Raw genomic sequence first — 13,055 nt, 5'->3', positions numbered from 1 at the left:
GGAAGAGTAGTTTTGCTTAGCAACCTAATTTCAGTTGCTGTGTGAGTTTTGCAAGAGTGCCTATGGAAGAAGACAGATGAATGAATTTCTCCAACTCTGTAGTATGAAGTGAAAAAACATGAATTTAGAAAACATTTGTAAAACTGTCTGGGTCATCTGCTTTCCAAGGTGGCCCCTTCACTTCCAATTTGCATGTGTTTAAGAACTTAGAAAAAAGCCATATAGAGAGTAAGTATTTAGGGTCACACCTGGGTTCAAATTCTAGCTCTTCTATTCCCTAGGAGTAGCTGTGTGATCCAGAAAAAGATATTTAATCTCTTTAAACCTCAGTGGCCTCATCTGTAAAACTGAGAATAATAGCACCCACTAGGGTTGATGTGAATATTAATTTAATTGAGATGTTGTATATAAAATGCTTAGCACACTGTGTAGCACTTAAGAAACAGTGAGAGCTGCTAGAATACAGAAGAGTATGAATGTCACTAAATGTGGTACATGAGAGTCTGTTCCTGTCTGGACTCTATCTCCTACTAAGTAGAATAAAGTGGTTTAAAGTGGATATTATTGAGGGCAGGCTTGGTTACACTATTGAGAAATTATGTTTTTCTCCTTCTTACATGTTGTCCAATTCCTTTCTAAAACATTTCTTGACTAGTTTGCTATCTCTGAGTACTTTTGCAATCCTGAGATAGAACAGGTGCTGACGGCTGACTTTGTTGTGGAGGTGAAGATAGGTAAATGCCACTTTCTGTGTGTTCGCAAATATACTTAAGTGCATGTAATATATAGATAGATATGCATTTGTCCTATTTTACAAATATCCTAATGCTATAGATCCTATAAAAGATACAGGAAATCCAGGGAAAAAAGACACAAGCACATGCTAGAGTCAAACACAAATGTTGTGTATGATTAACTTTCAGACATTACCATCTTACTTCCCGTGCCTTGGGAAATATTGCCTGGAACTTCCATTAACGCATGATCTAAACCGAAGTTGTTAAATCAATATTTGATGCACCATCCCAAAGAGCCTTAAGATCTAACAGAGAAAATTATTTCAGATCAAAGAAATTCACGTGTGGCATGGAGTCATAGGGAGTCACAATTCAATTTGGGAAGCCCATGTGTCTTAGTCATGATGTGTAACATGTCAAGAGTTAAATTTGAAACTGTGGGAGGAGGAAAAAAAATTTTCCCTTTACCCTTCTAAGATTCTTGGCTGATATAACCCTGTAATAAAAATACAGATTAGTAGGAGAAAACAAACAGAAGTTTAATAACATGTATACCTCCGGTATACACGGGAGAGACCCAGGAAAACCACGTAACTCTCTGAAATGGCCCAAGCCATCACCTTAAATACCAGCTTCAGCTAAAGACAAAAGAAAGATGTCGGGAGTTGGGGAGCCACTTATGAGAGGTTATGAGGAAACCACAGTAAACAAGGAGAGCATCGTAAGTGCAGATTTAAGTCATTGCCTTCTGCATTGATAAGAGTTTCTAGAGATTTTAGAGTCATCCTTCTGTTCCTGGTACAGCAAGGGAGACACCCTTACAGAGATTTCCCTTATAAATGTAAATGTGTCTTAAAAAAGTGTAATTTCTACCCAGGTTTCAGAGCTTCACATGTGTCTGCTGTTTCTTAAAAATAATGAGCTTAAAGTAATCAATATGCCAAAGAGGCATATTCAGGGTGGTGTTTTGTGCTGACATTCAAAGCCTTCTATTCGTCTCGTCCTTTTTTTTGGCTTGGGATTTAAGTCAGCCCACTCTGCCACAAACAAGCTGTGAGAAAATACAGTAGGTCTGCTCTAAAGTGCTCTGGCTTCCATTACAAAGAAACATTTATTCTTTGTTCACCAGCAAAGCACAAAAATGCTCTAAAATTTCAGGAACTAATCACTGAGTAAACCAGAAAACACGGCGCTAGTATTAAGGACCACATTTTCAGTTTATAGTGTTCAAAATTAGGGTGCTATAGAAAGTTCACACACACACAAAAGGGTCCATCTGGTTGTAAGGGTTCAGTTCAAAAAAGGAGCGTGAATGTAGATTTCAAGATTTGTTAGAAGAATTGAATGTTCACTATCTAAAAGGAAACATCACACTGTATTTATTTTTCTATTATAAACCTAGTGTTTTGAAAAGCTTTCCTTGGTTTCTTAACTATGGTTGGGTTCATAAAGGAAATTTACTTTCAGAAAACAAGTCTCTGTATTTTCTCTGGAATGAGTAATGAAAATCTTGCTGCTTAGCTGTTCAAGGGAAAGACCATTTATACTGTGAGTTTTAAATAAGCCCATGCACTAAGCTACTCTATTTAAGGGTTTAGGCGAATTTTGTGGTACCGCCCCCAGGATATTAGAGCTATCTTCCCTGAACTTGGAGGCTTAGCCTTTGAGCTCAGTGTGTTTGTTTGTATCATACCTGTTAGTCAAGTTCTTTTGCTCAGAGATTGACACAGACTCTGCAAAGCATTCAAAATGGAATGACTCAAACGTGCTCCCCATGGGACAGATTAACTGCTGTTTTGTCTTTTTTCCTTTACTTTACCTCAAAATATTTTTTAAAATTTTGATTTTGAAATTGATCTGTTTTCTCCCAATTCTTTGTACTCTTGTTCTTATTACTGTAAATGACTGACATTAAAAAACGAAACAAAAACAAAACACCTGCTTTTGAAAAAGAGGCTATGGAAAAATAGAATTCCATATCACTGAAAACTACCCCCCCTTCCCTTGGCTTTTCCCTTTTTCTCTCTCCACTTCAAGCCCCGCCAACCCTCACTCTATGTGGATTTTTCTGCACATTGTGACTTCCAACTTGTTCCTGGCAGGGTTTGAGGTTTGCATTTTCTGATAGACAATTTAGAATCATTTAAAAAAAAATAACCTTTTTATTTTACAAAAGCTTTAGATTCACAGAACTATTGCAAAGATAATACTGGGGGTTCCCATACACCCCACCCCCAGTTTCCTCTGTAATTAACACCTTAGTTAGTGTGGTACATTTGCTATAATTAATAAACCAATACTGCCACATTATTATTGACTAAAGTCCATGTTTTATTCATAGTTCCTCAATTTTTCCCTAATGTCTTTTTTCTGTTTCAGGATCCCATCCAGGATGCCACATTATGTTTAGTTCTCATGTGTTCTTAGTCTTCTCTTGGCTGTGACAGTTATTCAAATTTTCCTTGTTCTGATGACCTTGATAGTTTTAAAAATTACTGGTCAGGCATTCTGTAGAGTGTCTCTCAGTTGGGATCAGCTTGATGTTTTTCTCATTGTTAGACTTGGGTCATGTTTTGGAGAAGGAAGATCACAAAGGTAAAGTGCCATTCTTATCACATTCTATCAAAGATACTTGATAGAATCAGCAGTGCTATCAACGTGACCTGGCCTTGCTGATGTTCACCTTGATTACTTGGCTTGAGATGTTTGTGAGGTTAGAATCACATTTCCATCTTTTCCTGAAGATGGTCAAAGTATTTTCCTGTAGTTTTTAATGACACGTTCATTAAAGCTGTAAGGAAGCTAACTTGGGACTGATCTTTTGGCTTTTCTTTCTTGGTGATGTTGTAAAGCTGCTATTAGTTTCTAAGTAGTTAGACAAAAATAATTTCAGTGGTGGTAAAAACATCTTATCTTTTTTCACGTGTTGTAGGTGGGAATGAGATCCCGAAACCAGGGTGGTGAAAGTTCATCCAACGGGCATGTCTCCTGCCCCAAGTCCTCCATCATCAGCAATGCTGGTGATAAAAGTCTCTCGGAAGATACAAAAAAGAAGAACAAATCAAATAGAAAGGAGGAAGATGTCATGGCCTCAGGAACTGTCAAACGACACCTAAAACCATCTGGAGAAAGTGAACGAAAGAATAAGAAATCCTTGGAGTTATCCAAAGAAGACCTCATCCAGCTACTGAGTATAATGGAAGGGGAGCTGCAGGTAGAGTCCAGTTTTTTCAGTTGTTGTGTCTCTAGTCTGAAGGTATAAGATAAGAGATTATGAACCAGTCTACCTCACTGGATTATGAACTTCACGGGGAAAAGGACTGTCTTCCTTACTCATTCCTGCATCCCTAGTGCCTGGCACAAGTTTGCACTGAATACGTTTTTTGTTGAATGAACGAATAAATGAATAGATGCTGATTCTAACATCAAGCTTCTCTAGAAGCAGAAAATTTCTTCATGACATAATTTTGATAATAATTTAACACCTAGTAGTGGGTAATCAATGAGAACATCTAATTTAGCCCTTGACTGTGGTTGCAAACTGTGAAAAGGTCATGATTATTAGAAAGCAGAGTTAAGATCAATTGCTACTTTTGCTTTTTTCCAGAAGGTAGAGTAAAAGAGAGATAAAGAGGTAGAGGGAGAGACAGAGAGAAAAAGGAAACTTTGTTTAAACCAGTCTTACTCTTTTCTCTCTTTTTTGTGACTTTCAGCTTTAATTTTCTACAAGGTCATAGGAGTTGAGATGCACTCAAATCAGCAGAGCATTGTATTGTGAAAACTTGATACTTTCACAAAGCATTTTCAAGTCTATTATCTCATTCGATCTCAGTAATAATGTGGGTATCATTATCTATAATTTATAATGAGGAGACAGGCCCAGAAGGGTTAATGGGTTGTCCAGATCTCATCTTAGGCCCCCTGATTCTTGGTCCAGGGCACTTTCCACTGTCAATCCCCACCAACCTTCTGTGGCTACCAGGTCCCCCACTAAGAGAATGTTTTTTGTTTTTTGTTTTTTTTGGCGGTACACGGGCCTCTCACTGCTGTGGCCTCTCCCATCGTGGAGCACAGGCTCCGGACGTGCAGGCCCAGCGGCCATGGCCCACGGGCACAGCCGCTCCGCGTCATGTGGGATCCTCCTGGACTGGGGCACGAACCCGTGTCCCCTGCATCGGCAGGTGGACTCGCAACCACTGCGCCACCAGGGAAGCCCTAAGAGAATGTTTTTAAGGATCCAAGAGGGAGCTGGGATTCTTCTGAGTTTCTGAGCTTTGGACAGTTATATTTCTCCAAGTGGGGAAACAATAACTTTTTTTTTTTTTTGAGGAGAGGATGATTTATGAGTGAGGTTGCTGTTTTCCTTTTTGTTTTTGTTAGGTTCTCAACTTGCATAAGCCTCTAGGGGAATACCAAAAATTGAATGAGATGAAGCCTTTGTTTGGTGCTGTTAGCATCAGACATATTACTTGCAACCTACCCTCAATTAGGGGGATCTGATCTGTTCCTGTTCTAATCTGTGAGTGCCTACAGATAAGGAAACCCCTGGGGTAAAGAGAAATAGAAAACATGCAAAACTCAAATTAAAAACAAACAAGTGTGATTGAGCTTACCGTTTATAGGCTGAGAAAAATCACCTTTGCATTTCACAGCAGAAGATGAAAAATTTCCAGAGCACCACCATTACTAAAAATAGCTTCACCACTGCCAGAAATGTGGTTATTGTTCTATTAACATTTATTGTTTAAGGAGGCAGAGTATATTAGTCCAATTTTTTAAGCTGCTCCCAGCCTACAGCTATTGATCTGAGTGGAAGGTACAACATTGACCTAAGAAATCTTCACAAAGCACTTGTCATCAGCTTATTTCCTCCAGGCATGGTGGCTTGTGTGAAGCCTGTGGCTCTTCTAGACTCTAATTTCTGTAGAAGGATGTCATATCATGGTAGATTGTGGACCGTATTTAAGATTCACATGGCTTTTATGTTCATGGTGTTTCCAGATATGGTTCCAGAGCCTAGGCATGCAAACTACAAGCCCATTCACCCGGGACATTAAAGAAATTAAGTAGAAGGCGCCAAAGAAATGCATTTTGCTCTTCCTTAATCTTTGTGAATACAGGATACCTTACCTTCCAAAATAGATGTATTCCTGAGCAGCAATACATAAGGAAAGAGTGTAAGATATTTGTAGGGGAGGCAGTGGAGAAATGAAGGACCTGATATTATAAGGAATTTCTTGGTGAGTTCATTTGCAAAGCAAATAATCCATCCCCCCATATATTTATATGCACACACATACATATGTAAGTATCTGTACTTGTAAATGCAGATTTTGCAATACTAGATTTGTTAAAAACGAGACTGTTCCTATATTTAGAGGAATATTTATATTTCCCATATTTACATTTCATCGTCACAGGAGGGTGTGTGTGTGTTGTAGCTAAGAGTGGGAGGGAGTCGGCATTAGCAAATGTGAGTGGGCTGGTGAAAATGTGACAGCTATGGGCCAGGTTTGCCACAATAGAGACAAGCAAAAAAAAGTCTATCTAAAGATCTGGCACTGAGAAGAGAGACAGAGAGTTTAGGTACCCTCGGCTCAGGCCTATATGCTCTTCAGCCTGACATTTACGAGCATTTAGTGAGTTGTCTCCTGGACCTCAAAGGCCACCTATCACCTCCCTTTATGGAGCAGCTGTGTTATGACTCAAATACCCTTCCTCTGCATGTGCTGTTCCGAGGTTCTATAAAGTATCAGGGCTGACAAGCAGCTTTGAGGTGTCTATCCACCTCCTTTATATTTCAAGTGTGAAACTGACACTCAGACAAGCTATGTGACTTGCCCAAGGTCACACAGCAATATAGTTAACATTTGCTCCAGATCCAGATTCTGTGTCCCTTCCTTTATAACACTTCCACTCGGGGGATGTGCAGGGGTGGGCTCTAGGACCTTTATATTTATTCTTCGTCTTCAGGATTTCTTTGAAGTAGACTCACTCTGTGAACTCCAGGGCCAAAGCCATTTTGTGAAATGATGAGTTTTTTTTTTTTTTTTTTGCGGTACGCGGGCCTCTCACTGTTGTGGCCTCTCCCGTTGCGGAGCACAGGCTCCGGACGCACAGGCCTAGCGGCCATGGCTCATGGGCCCAGTCGCTCCGCGGCATGTGGGATCCTCCCGGACCGGGGCACGAACCCGCGTCCCCTGCATCGGCAGGCGGACTCTCAACCACTGCGCCACCAGGGAAGCCTGAGAATTTTTTAGGTAAGAGAAAGTGAGGAAGGTTTCTTTCACATCAAGGAAGTGGACCATGACCTGAGCCTTGCATTTTGGTGTGATCTGGATCTTGAGAAAACTGGGGAGGCGGGGAGGAGTGTCACATGGCCACGGGCTGGGCACCACGCAACCCTGGGGCTTCATATTCACTGTTCTATGAGGGTCAGCCTTGTGGGGGACTGGAACCACGGGTCAAAATCAGGAGGGTGACACACAGAGAAAAAGGCTTATAATATTGGAGAGGTGAGACCGAGATCAAGTCTGCCTGTAGGAGATGTACCCTGGGAGTGACTTGGGGGGAAACTAGAAGATGGAGGTTCACTCAGGCTCTTCATGCCAGTTTTCTTTTTCTTAGGCTTCTTTTTGATCTCACTCATTCTCCATAGCCAGGGTTTTGGACATTATAGACAATTCTCTGTGTTTTCTGGTACCAGTACTCTGCCATCTTTGGAATCCGTTGTGTGATCTGTGGGAATTTGTTGCACCAACATTGTAGACAGAATGACCTTTGACCTTTATTGTTAGCATTGGCTTTTTGCAAAATTTGCAAATTGGCTGGTTTTTTGTTTGTTTTGTCTTGTTTTGTTTTTGCCAGTAAGGTGTCCAGTGAACTCTTGAAGTTCACCTTCACGACATGCATTAGAAATGGAGTTGCTCCTCCCAGGGATTTTTGCATTTTAGGGAGTCTTGTCTGGAACTGGTTACGTCATGCCCTTGGTCTTGGAGAGTGACATCTTCCAGACTTTTCAAGCCACACCTTAGCAGATGCAAGCTCCTCATTTCAGCACAATTACTGGCCGGCATTGCCTGCATAGAAGCAGCTGGGATGGTTTCCATGATTACACTTCTGTCCTTGACTGCTTCCAGTAACAAGTACTTTCTAATAAATTGGAACATTTTTACTCTCTGGGTGAAAAACTGCTTACATATTTCTTAGACTAAACTGAAAATAATGAAATAGTACACCCAGACCATCACTTGGGCATCATGATTAATTTCCCCTTGTATTTGTCCAAAAATAGTGCTTTCAAGAAGCCAGTCAATTTGGCTGAAGTAAAAACGACAAAAGTTCAAAGGAAATGGTACTTACATCAAAAATCCGTAACACAGAATACTTGGCAGAAGGATATTCTTGTAGAATAATCAAAAGCAGGATACTAATAGATTCATTTTCTTGATGAAAAAAATATCTAGCTCTTTTATATAGTAAATTCCCTTGATATAGCCACTCAAATACATATTAGAAAAACCAACCTCAAATTGACTTTCATCATGTTTTCCTTTGTCCTTATAGTTAGTTCTCTTCTACCTGTGTGTAAGGAGGCTCAGAGAAAACAAGATAGTAACTCTACAGTGCGCTACCATTCCACTGGGCTTTGGTGTTCGCCAGGCTGAGTCAGAGGCAGAGTCACTACACAGTGAGAAATCTTCCTTCATCTGGGTGACCGGCAGAAGGAGTTGTTGTATTCCAAAGATAATTTATGAAACAGATAATATTGTTACTGAAAGCTCAGCTTCTCTGTACACTAGTGCCGAATCGAATCTCGGAGACAGCGTTGTGGGTGAAGTAGAAAAGGAGAGCTTTATTACTTTGTCAGGCAAAGGGGGACACAGCAGTCTCCTTTCTCCAAAACCCATGAGGGGTTGTGTCCCAACCCAAGAGGATTTGATAAGGAGTTTTACAACAGTACTTCCCAAGGATGGAGTTGTTGGCAAGCTTAGGGTGTGTGCAGGGTCTCAGGTGGTCGGCCTCCTAATCTTTTATTTATTTATTTATGGCTGCATTGGGTCTTGCTGCATGCTGGCTTTCTTTAGTTGCGGCGAGCGGGGCTACTCTTTGTTGCAGTGCACGGGCTTCTCACTGCGGTGGCTTCTCTTGTTGCGGAGCACGGGCTCCAGAGCACAGGCTCAGTAGTTGTGGCACATGGGCTTAGTTGCTCTACAGCATGTGGAATCTTCCCAGACCAGGGCTCGAACCCGTGTCCCCTGCATTGGTAGGCGGATTCTTTTTTTTGCCATACGCAGGCCTCTCACTGTTGTGGCCTCTCCCCTTGCGGAGCACAGGCTCCAGACGCGCAGGCTCAGCGGCCATGGCTCATGGGCCCAGCCGCTCCGCGGCATGTGGGATGTTCCCGGACCAGGGCACGAACCCGTGTCCCCTGCATCGGCAGGCGGACTCTCAACCACTGCGCCACCAGAGAAGCCCGGTAGGTGGATTCTTAACCACTGCACCACCAGGGAAGTCCCCAGTCTCCTAATCTTGATGAGCTTCTCTTGTCCCTTTAATCTTGCCTCAGGTGGCTTCGTGGCTGTGCCTCCCTTGATTAGCAACTGCTTGAATTTGCCCTTTGGAGCTCAGGGAAGGTCACGGAGGCTGGAGTCTTGCCTACAAGAAACGGGGAACAAAAAAGGCCTCCATGCCTAGGAGCCCCACAAGGCCCCGCTCTGTTTCAATATGCCTGTGGATTGTTAGAAGTTTCCTCTGTTCTCTCCTTTTGGGGCTCCTAGCCATTTTCTTTAATATTGTTCACTAGTTTGTTTTTTTTTCTTTTTTAACCTCACTACTACCTACTATAGGTGAGTCCTCTGTCCACTCTTTTTTCTCACCAAGAGAGTCTATTCATTCTTAAGGCATTAATTAATTCAAAATTGATTGATTTTCCGATATTTAAGAAACTGGAGGTCTGAAAAATGCAAAGGTGAGTAATACTAATACTCATAGCTAAAATCTGATGAGCTCCAACTATGTGTCATGCGTGGTTTTCGGCACCAGCTATTACAGCAGTCATGAAGAAAGAGCTCCCAACCTGTAGGACAGATGAGAATGTACAGGAATGAATATTTTGTAGGGTAACTGCAATGCAAACTATGGGAGTACAAAGGTGGGAAAGATTGTGAAAATCTCAGGAGAGGAGTGGAGGAAAGTTTCACTGAAGAATTGGACCTTGAAGGATTGGTAGGTCTTGGACACGCAGAGAGGAGCTTTGGGACCACCCTGAGCAGAATCAAACACTGAGCGGGTGGAAAAGTATGGGTCGTGTTCATCAGTGAACAGTCTGCCTTCTGTGGAGAAGTATTCGGTGGAGGGAAAACTGCACCTCCATTTGGAGGCCACAAATAAGACATCCGAAAAACAACCGTCAGCAGGTGTGAAGAGGTGGAGGATGCAGAATCCAAGGGAGTCAAGACTGTCAAGAAGGACAGAGAGGTTGCTTCAGTCCAACCAGCAGAGAGTTTCAGTTGAATACGACTGAAGAGTGTTTGTTGGGTTTGTGGGTCCAGAGGTCATTGGGAACATTTGCCAGGGCAGTTTCAGTGAGTGTAAGCCTACTGTCAGTGGTTGCAGAAGTGAAGGGAAGTTAAAGAACTAGAGGAATGGGCTTCCCTGGTGGCACAGTGGTTGAGAGTCCGCCTGCCGATGCAGGGCACGTGGGTTCGTGCCCCGGTCCGGGAGGATCCCACATGCCGCGGAGCGGCTGGGCCCATGAGCCATGCCCGCTGAGCCTGCGCGTCCGGATCCTGTGCTCCGCAACGGAAGAGGCCACAGCGGTGAGACGCCCGCGTACCGCAAAAAAAAAAAAGAACTAGAGTAACATGTTCTAGTGAAAATCCAGGAATTTAGAAAATCTTTTTTTGTCTGGAAGGGTTAATCAGATTTTTTTTTTTTTTTTGAACACAGCCGAAGAAGCTAAATTTCCCTTTTGTTTAGCATAGCAGTAAATCATTTGTCTGGCACAGAGTATGTCCTTAGTACATTTGATGACTTCCTGCTTTGAAATCACCATGCTGCTTTTCTCTATTTGGGGGCTTTAAGTGAAACATGGGAGTATTAAAAAGTAAAAGGCTAAAACAGCATAACTTGAATGCCAGGTACTGCAGGGAAGTGTTGTAGAACCCAGATGGTTTGGAAGTTGACCTTATTAGTGTTGACTCTGAGCCTTTGTTTACTCCCTGTCTGTGTATTTCCTGCTTTCTGGGGCTGTTGTGATTACTACACTCAACCGATGTAGATGTTATTTGGAAAACTTTAGATAATGAAGGAGGAGAAAAATAGGATGGTAGCTAGAAGGAAACTCAGGTGAAGGGAGTGTTTTTAATGATGAAAGAGACTTTACGTGTTTTTGTGTTAAAGGGTTATAGAACCAAAAATGAGCAGGGTCAAAGATATGGGAAAGAGCAAGGATTTTTGATGAAGCAATGTCTTGAAGGAGGCAGGGGGAGGGAATCAAAGGTATGGTTTTGTTGCAGGAAGGGGGACCTCTTCCAGAGCCCGAGCGTGGGCTCTTGTCTAACACCCGGAAATGAATTGTCCGAGGAGACACGTGTGCCGACAAAGCAAGAGACGTTATTGGAAAGGGGAGCCTGAGCGGAGAGCAGCAGGGTAAGGGAACCCAGAAGAACTGCTCTGCCATGTGGCTCGCAGTCTCGGGTTTTACGGTAATTGGGTTAGTTTCTGGGTTTTCTGTGGCCAATCATCCTGACTCAGGGTCCTTCCTGGTGGCGCACACATCACTCAGCCAAGATGGATTCCAGCGAGAAGGATTCTGGAAGGTTGGTAGGACATGTGGACTGGTGTCTCCTCTCTCCTTTTGACCTTTCCCTAATTCTTCCAGTTGGCCGTAGCTTGTTAGTTCTGTGTTCCTTACCAAGACCTCCTGTTGTAAGAGAACTGATGCAAGTGGTTCCTATCTTGCCTGACCAGGGCGGGTGGTTTCGTTCAGTGGTTCTCCTCACAGTCTGGGGGCTGACCTTGGTTTTGCCCTTGAAAAGGAGGGAGAGCCTTCATCTTCTGTGACAGAGAGAAGGAGAAAGAATGGGTGGGGATAAATATACCGTTTGTAGAGGAAGGTGGGCAATTGAGGGAGATCTCCCCAAAGCCTCGGCTTTCTCAGCAAGGAAAAGACAAAGTGATATTCTGCTGAAAATAAGGAGATGGGACCAAGCAGTGGTCTTAAGGATAAAGATGTACATGCTGTATTGCTACCGAGGGGAATGTCGAAGGAAGGAGACCGTGGACAAATAGGAACATTAATGAGTAGAGTTGAGGACTCAGCCAGCAGAGACACCGTGTGTGTGCAGTGGCAGCAGTCTGTCTAGAAGCCTGAGTGTACAGGGGAGATATATTTTATAGCTCTGGATCTGGGGTTGAAGTTGTCCCAGTGGGTGCAGTGAAAGGACAGAAATGAAAGAAAGTGGAGTGTATTGGTGAGACAGTGCCCAGCAAGGAAGCGACATCCATGGGAGCGTGGGCCGGAGAGGGCTGGAGGGACCTGAAGCTGGACTTTTTGTATTTACGTTTTCTGTGTGGTGTGGTTTTAACTAATGCAAGGTCTCGGGTGCGGTCCTGGGAGTGGAAGTGAAGGCAATTAGAATTAATGAGGTCAAGGAATGGTAAAGTGAAGATATTGGCTAAGTCGTGAATGTTGACACCTCCTAGGATGATGGCAGGATTTGGAGTGGAGAGCAAGTCTGTATCATTTAGTAAGTATGAGGGCTGGGGAGCAGAAGCTCAATAGATAATTGCTACCAGACGATTTCAACGAAAAATGCTTCTCTGATCATGTCATGCTGGTGCTTAGGAATTTACAAGAGGTCTCTAGACCCTATCAGATTGAAATCTAAATTGATCAGACTGGTCCGTAAAAACTATTTATTAACAGGCTCCCCACCCACTCACCCCCACCCCCCTACCCCCCCAGCCCCACCCCCCCATAGCCATTAACTCTCTTTTTTTGTTTTCCTTAACTTGATCCTGACTATCCAATCAGGCAGTCTCAAATTCTTTCCCAGCCCTGACCTAGACACCCACACGTACAATCTCAAATACTAACACCATCCCAGTGTTTTTTCCCTTAAGCTTCTTTATATGTTTCTTCCACCTTAAGACTACTTACAGGACAGAAATTGGGGATCTTTAGGAAAATTCAGGGCATGTATTTGTCCTTATTCTATCCTATACTCCCTTCATGTACTAGTCAACGTTTCTTTTTTTCCTTTTTTATTAAAGGGTATTTTTTATAGCAGTTTTGGGATCACAGTAAAACTG

General features: G+C 42.8%; 1 protein-coding gene across 4 annotated transcripts in view; it reads left to right on the top strand.

The window, feature by feature from the left end:
- The window catches only part of FILIP1 (filamin A interacting protein 1), a 191,288-nt gene that overhangs the window by 80,410 nt on the left and 97,823 nt on the right, over positions 1 to 13,055 (top strand). For all 4 annotated transcript variants that reach the window (XM_029223833.1, XM_029223835.1, XM_029223832.1 and 1 more), the window contains exon 2: positions 3,670 to 3,951. In XM_029223833.1, coding sequence (XP_029079666.1) covers positions 3,670 to 3,951 — 282 coding nt within the window. The remainder of the gene's footprint in view (positions 1 to 3,669; positions 3,952 to 13,055) is intronic.

Source organism: Monodon monoceros, unplaced genomic scaffold, assembly GCF_005190385.1.
Source record: "Monodon monoceros isolate NGI ecotype Baffin Bay Population unplaced genomic scaffold, NGI_Narwhal_1 Super_Scaffold_15, whole genome shotgun sequence".
Classification (NCBI taxonomy): Eukaryota; Metazoa; Chordata; class Mammalia; order Artiodactyla; family Monodontidae; genus Monodon; species Monodon monoceros.
Note: the sequence above shows the minus strand (reverse complement) of the source record. Positions and strands in the feature narration are given on the sequence as shown.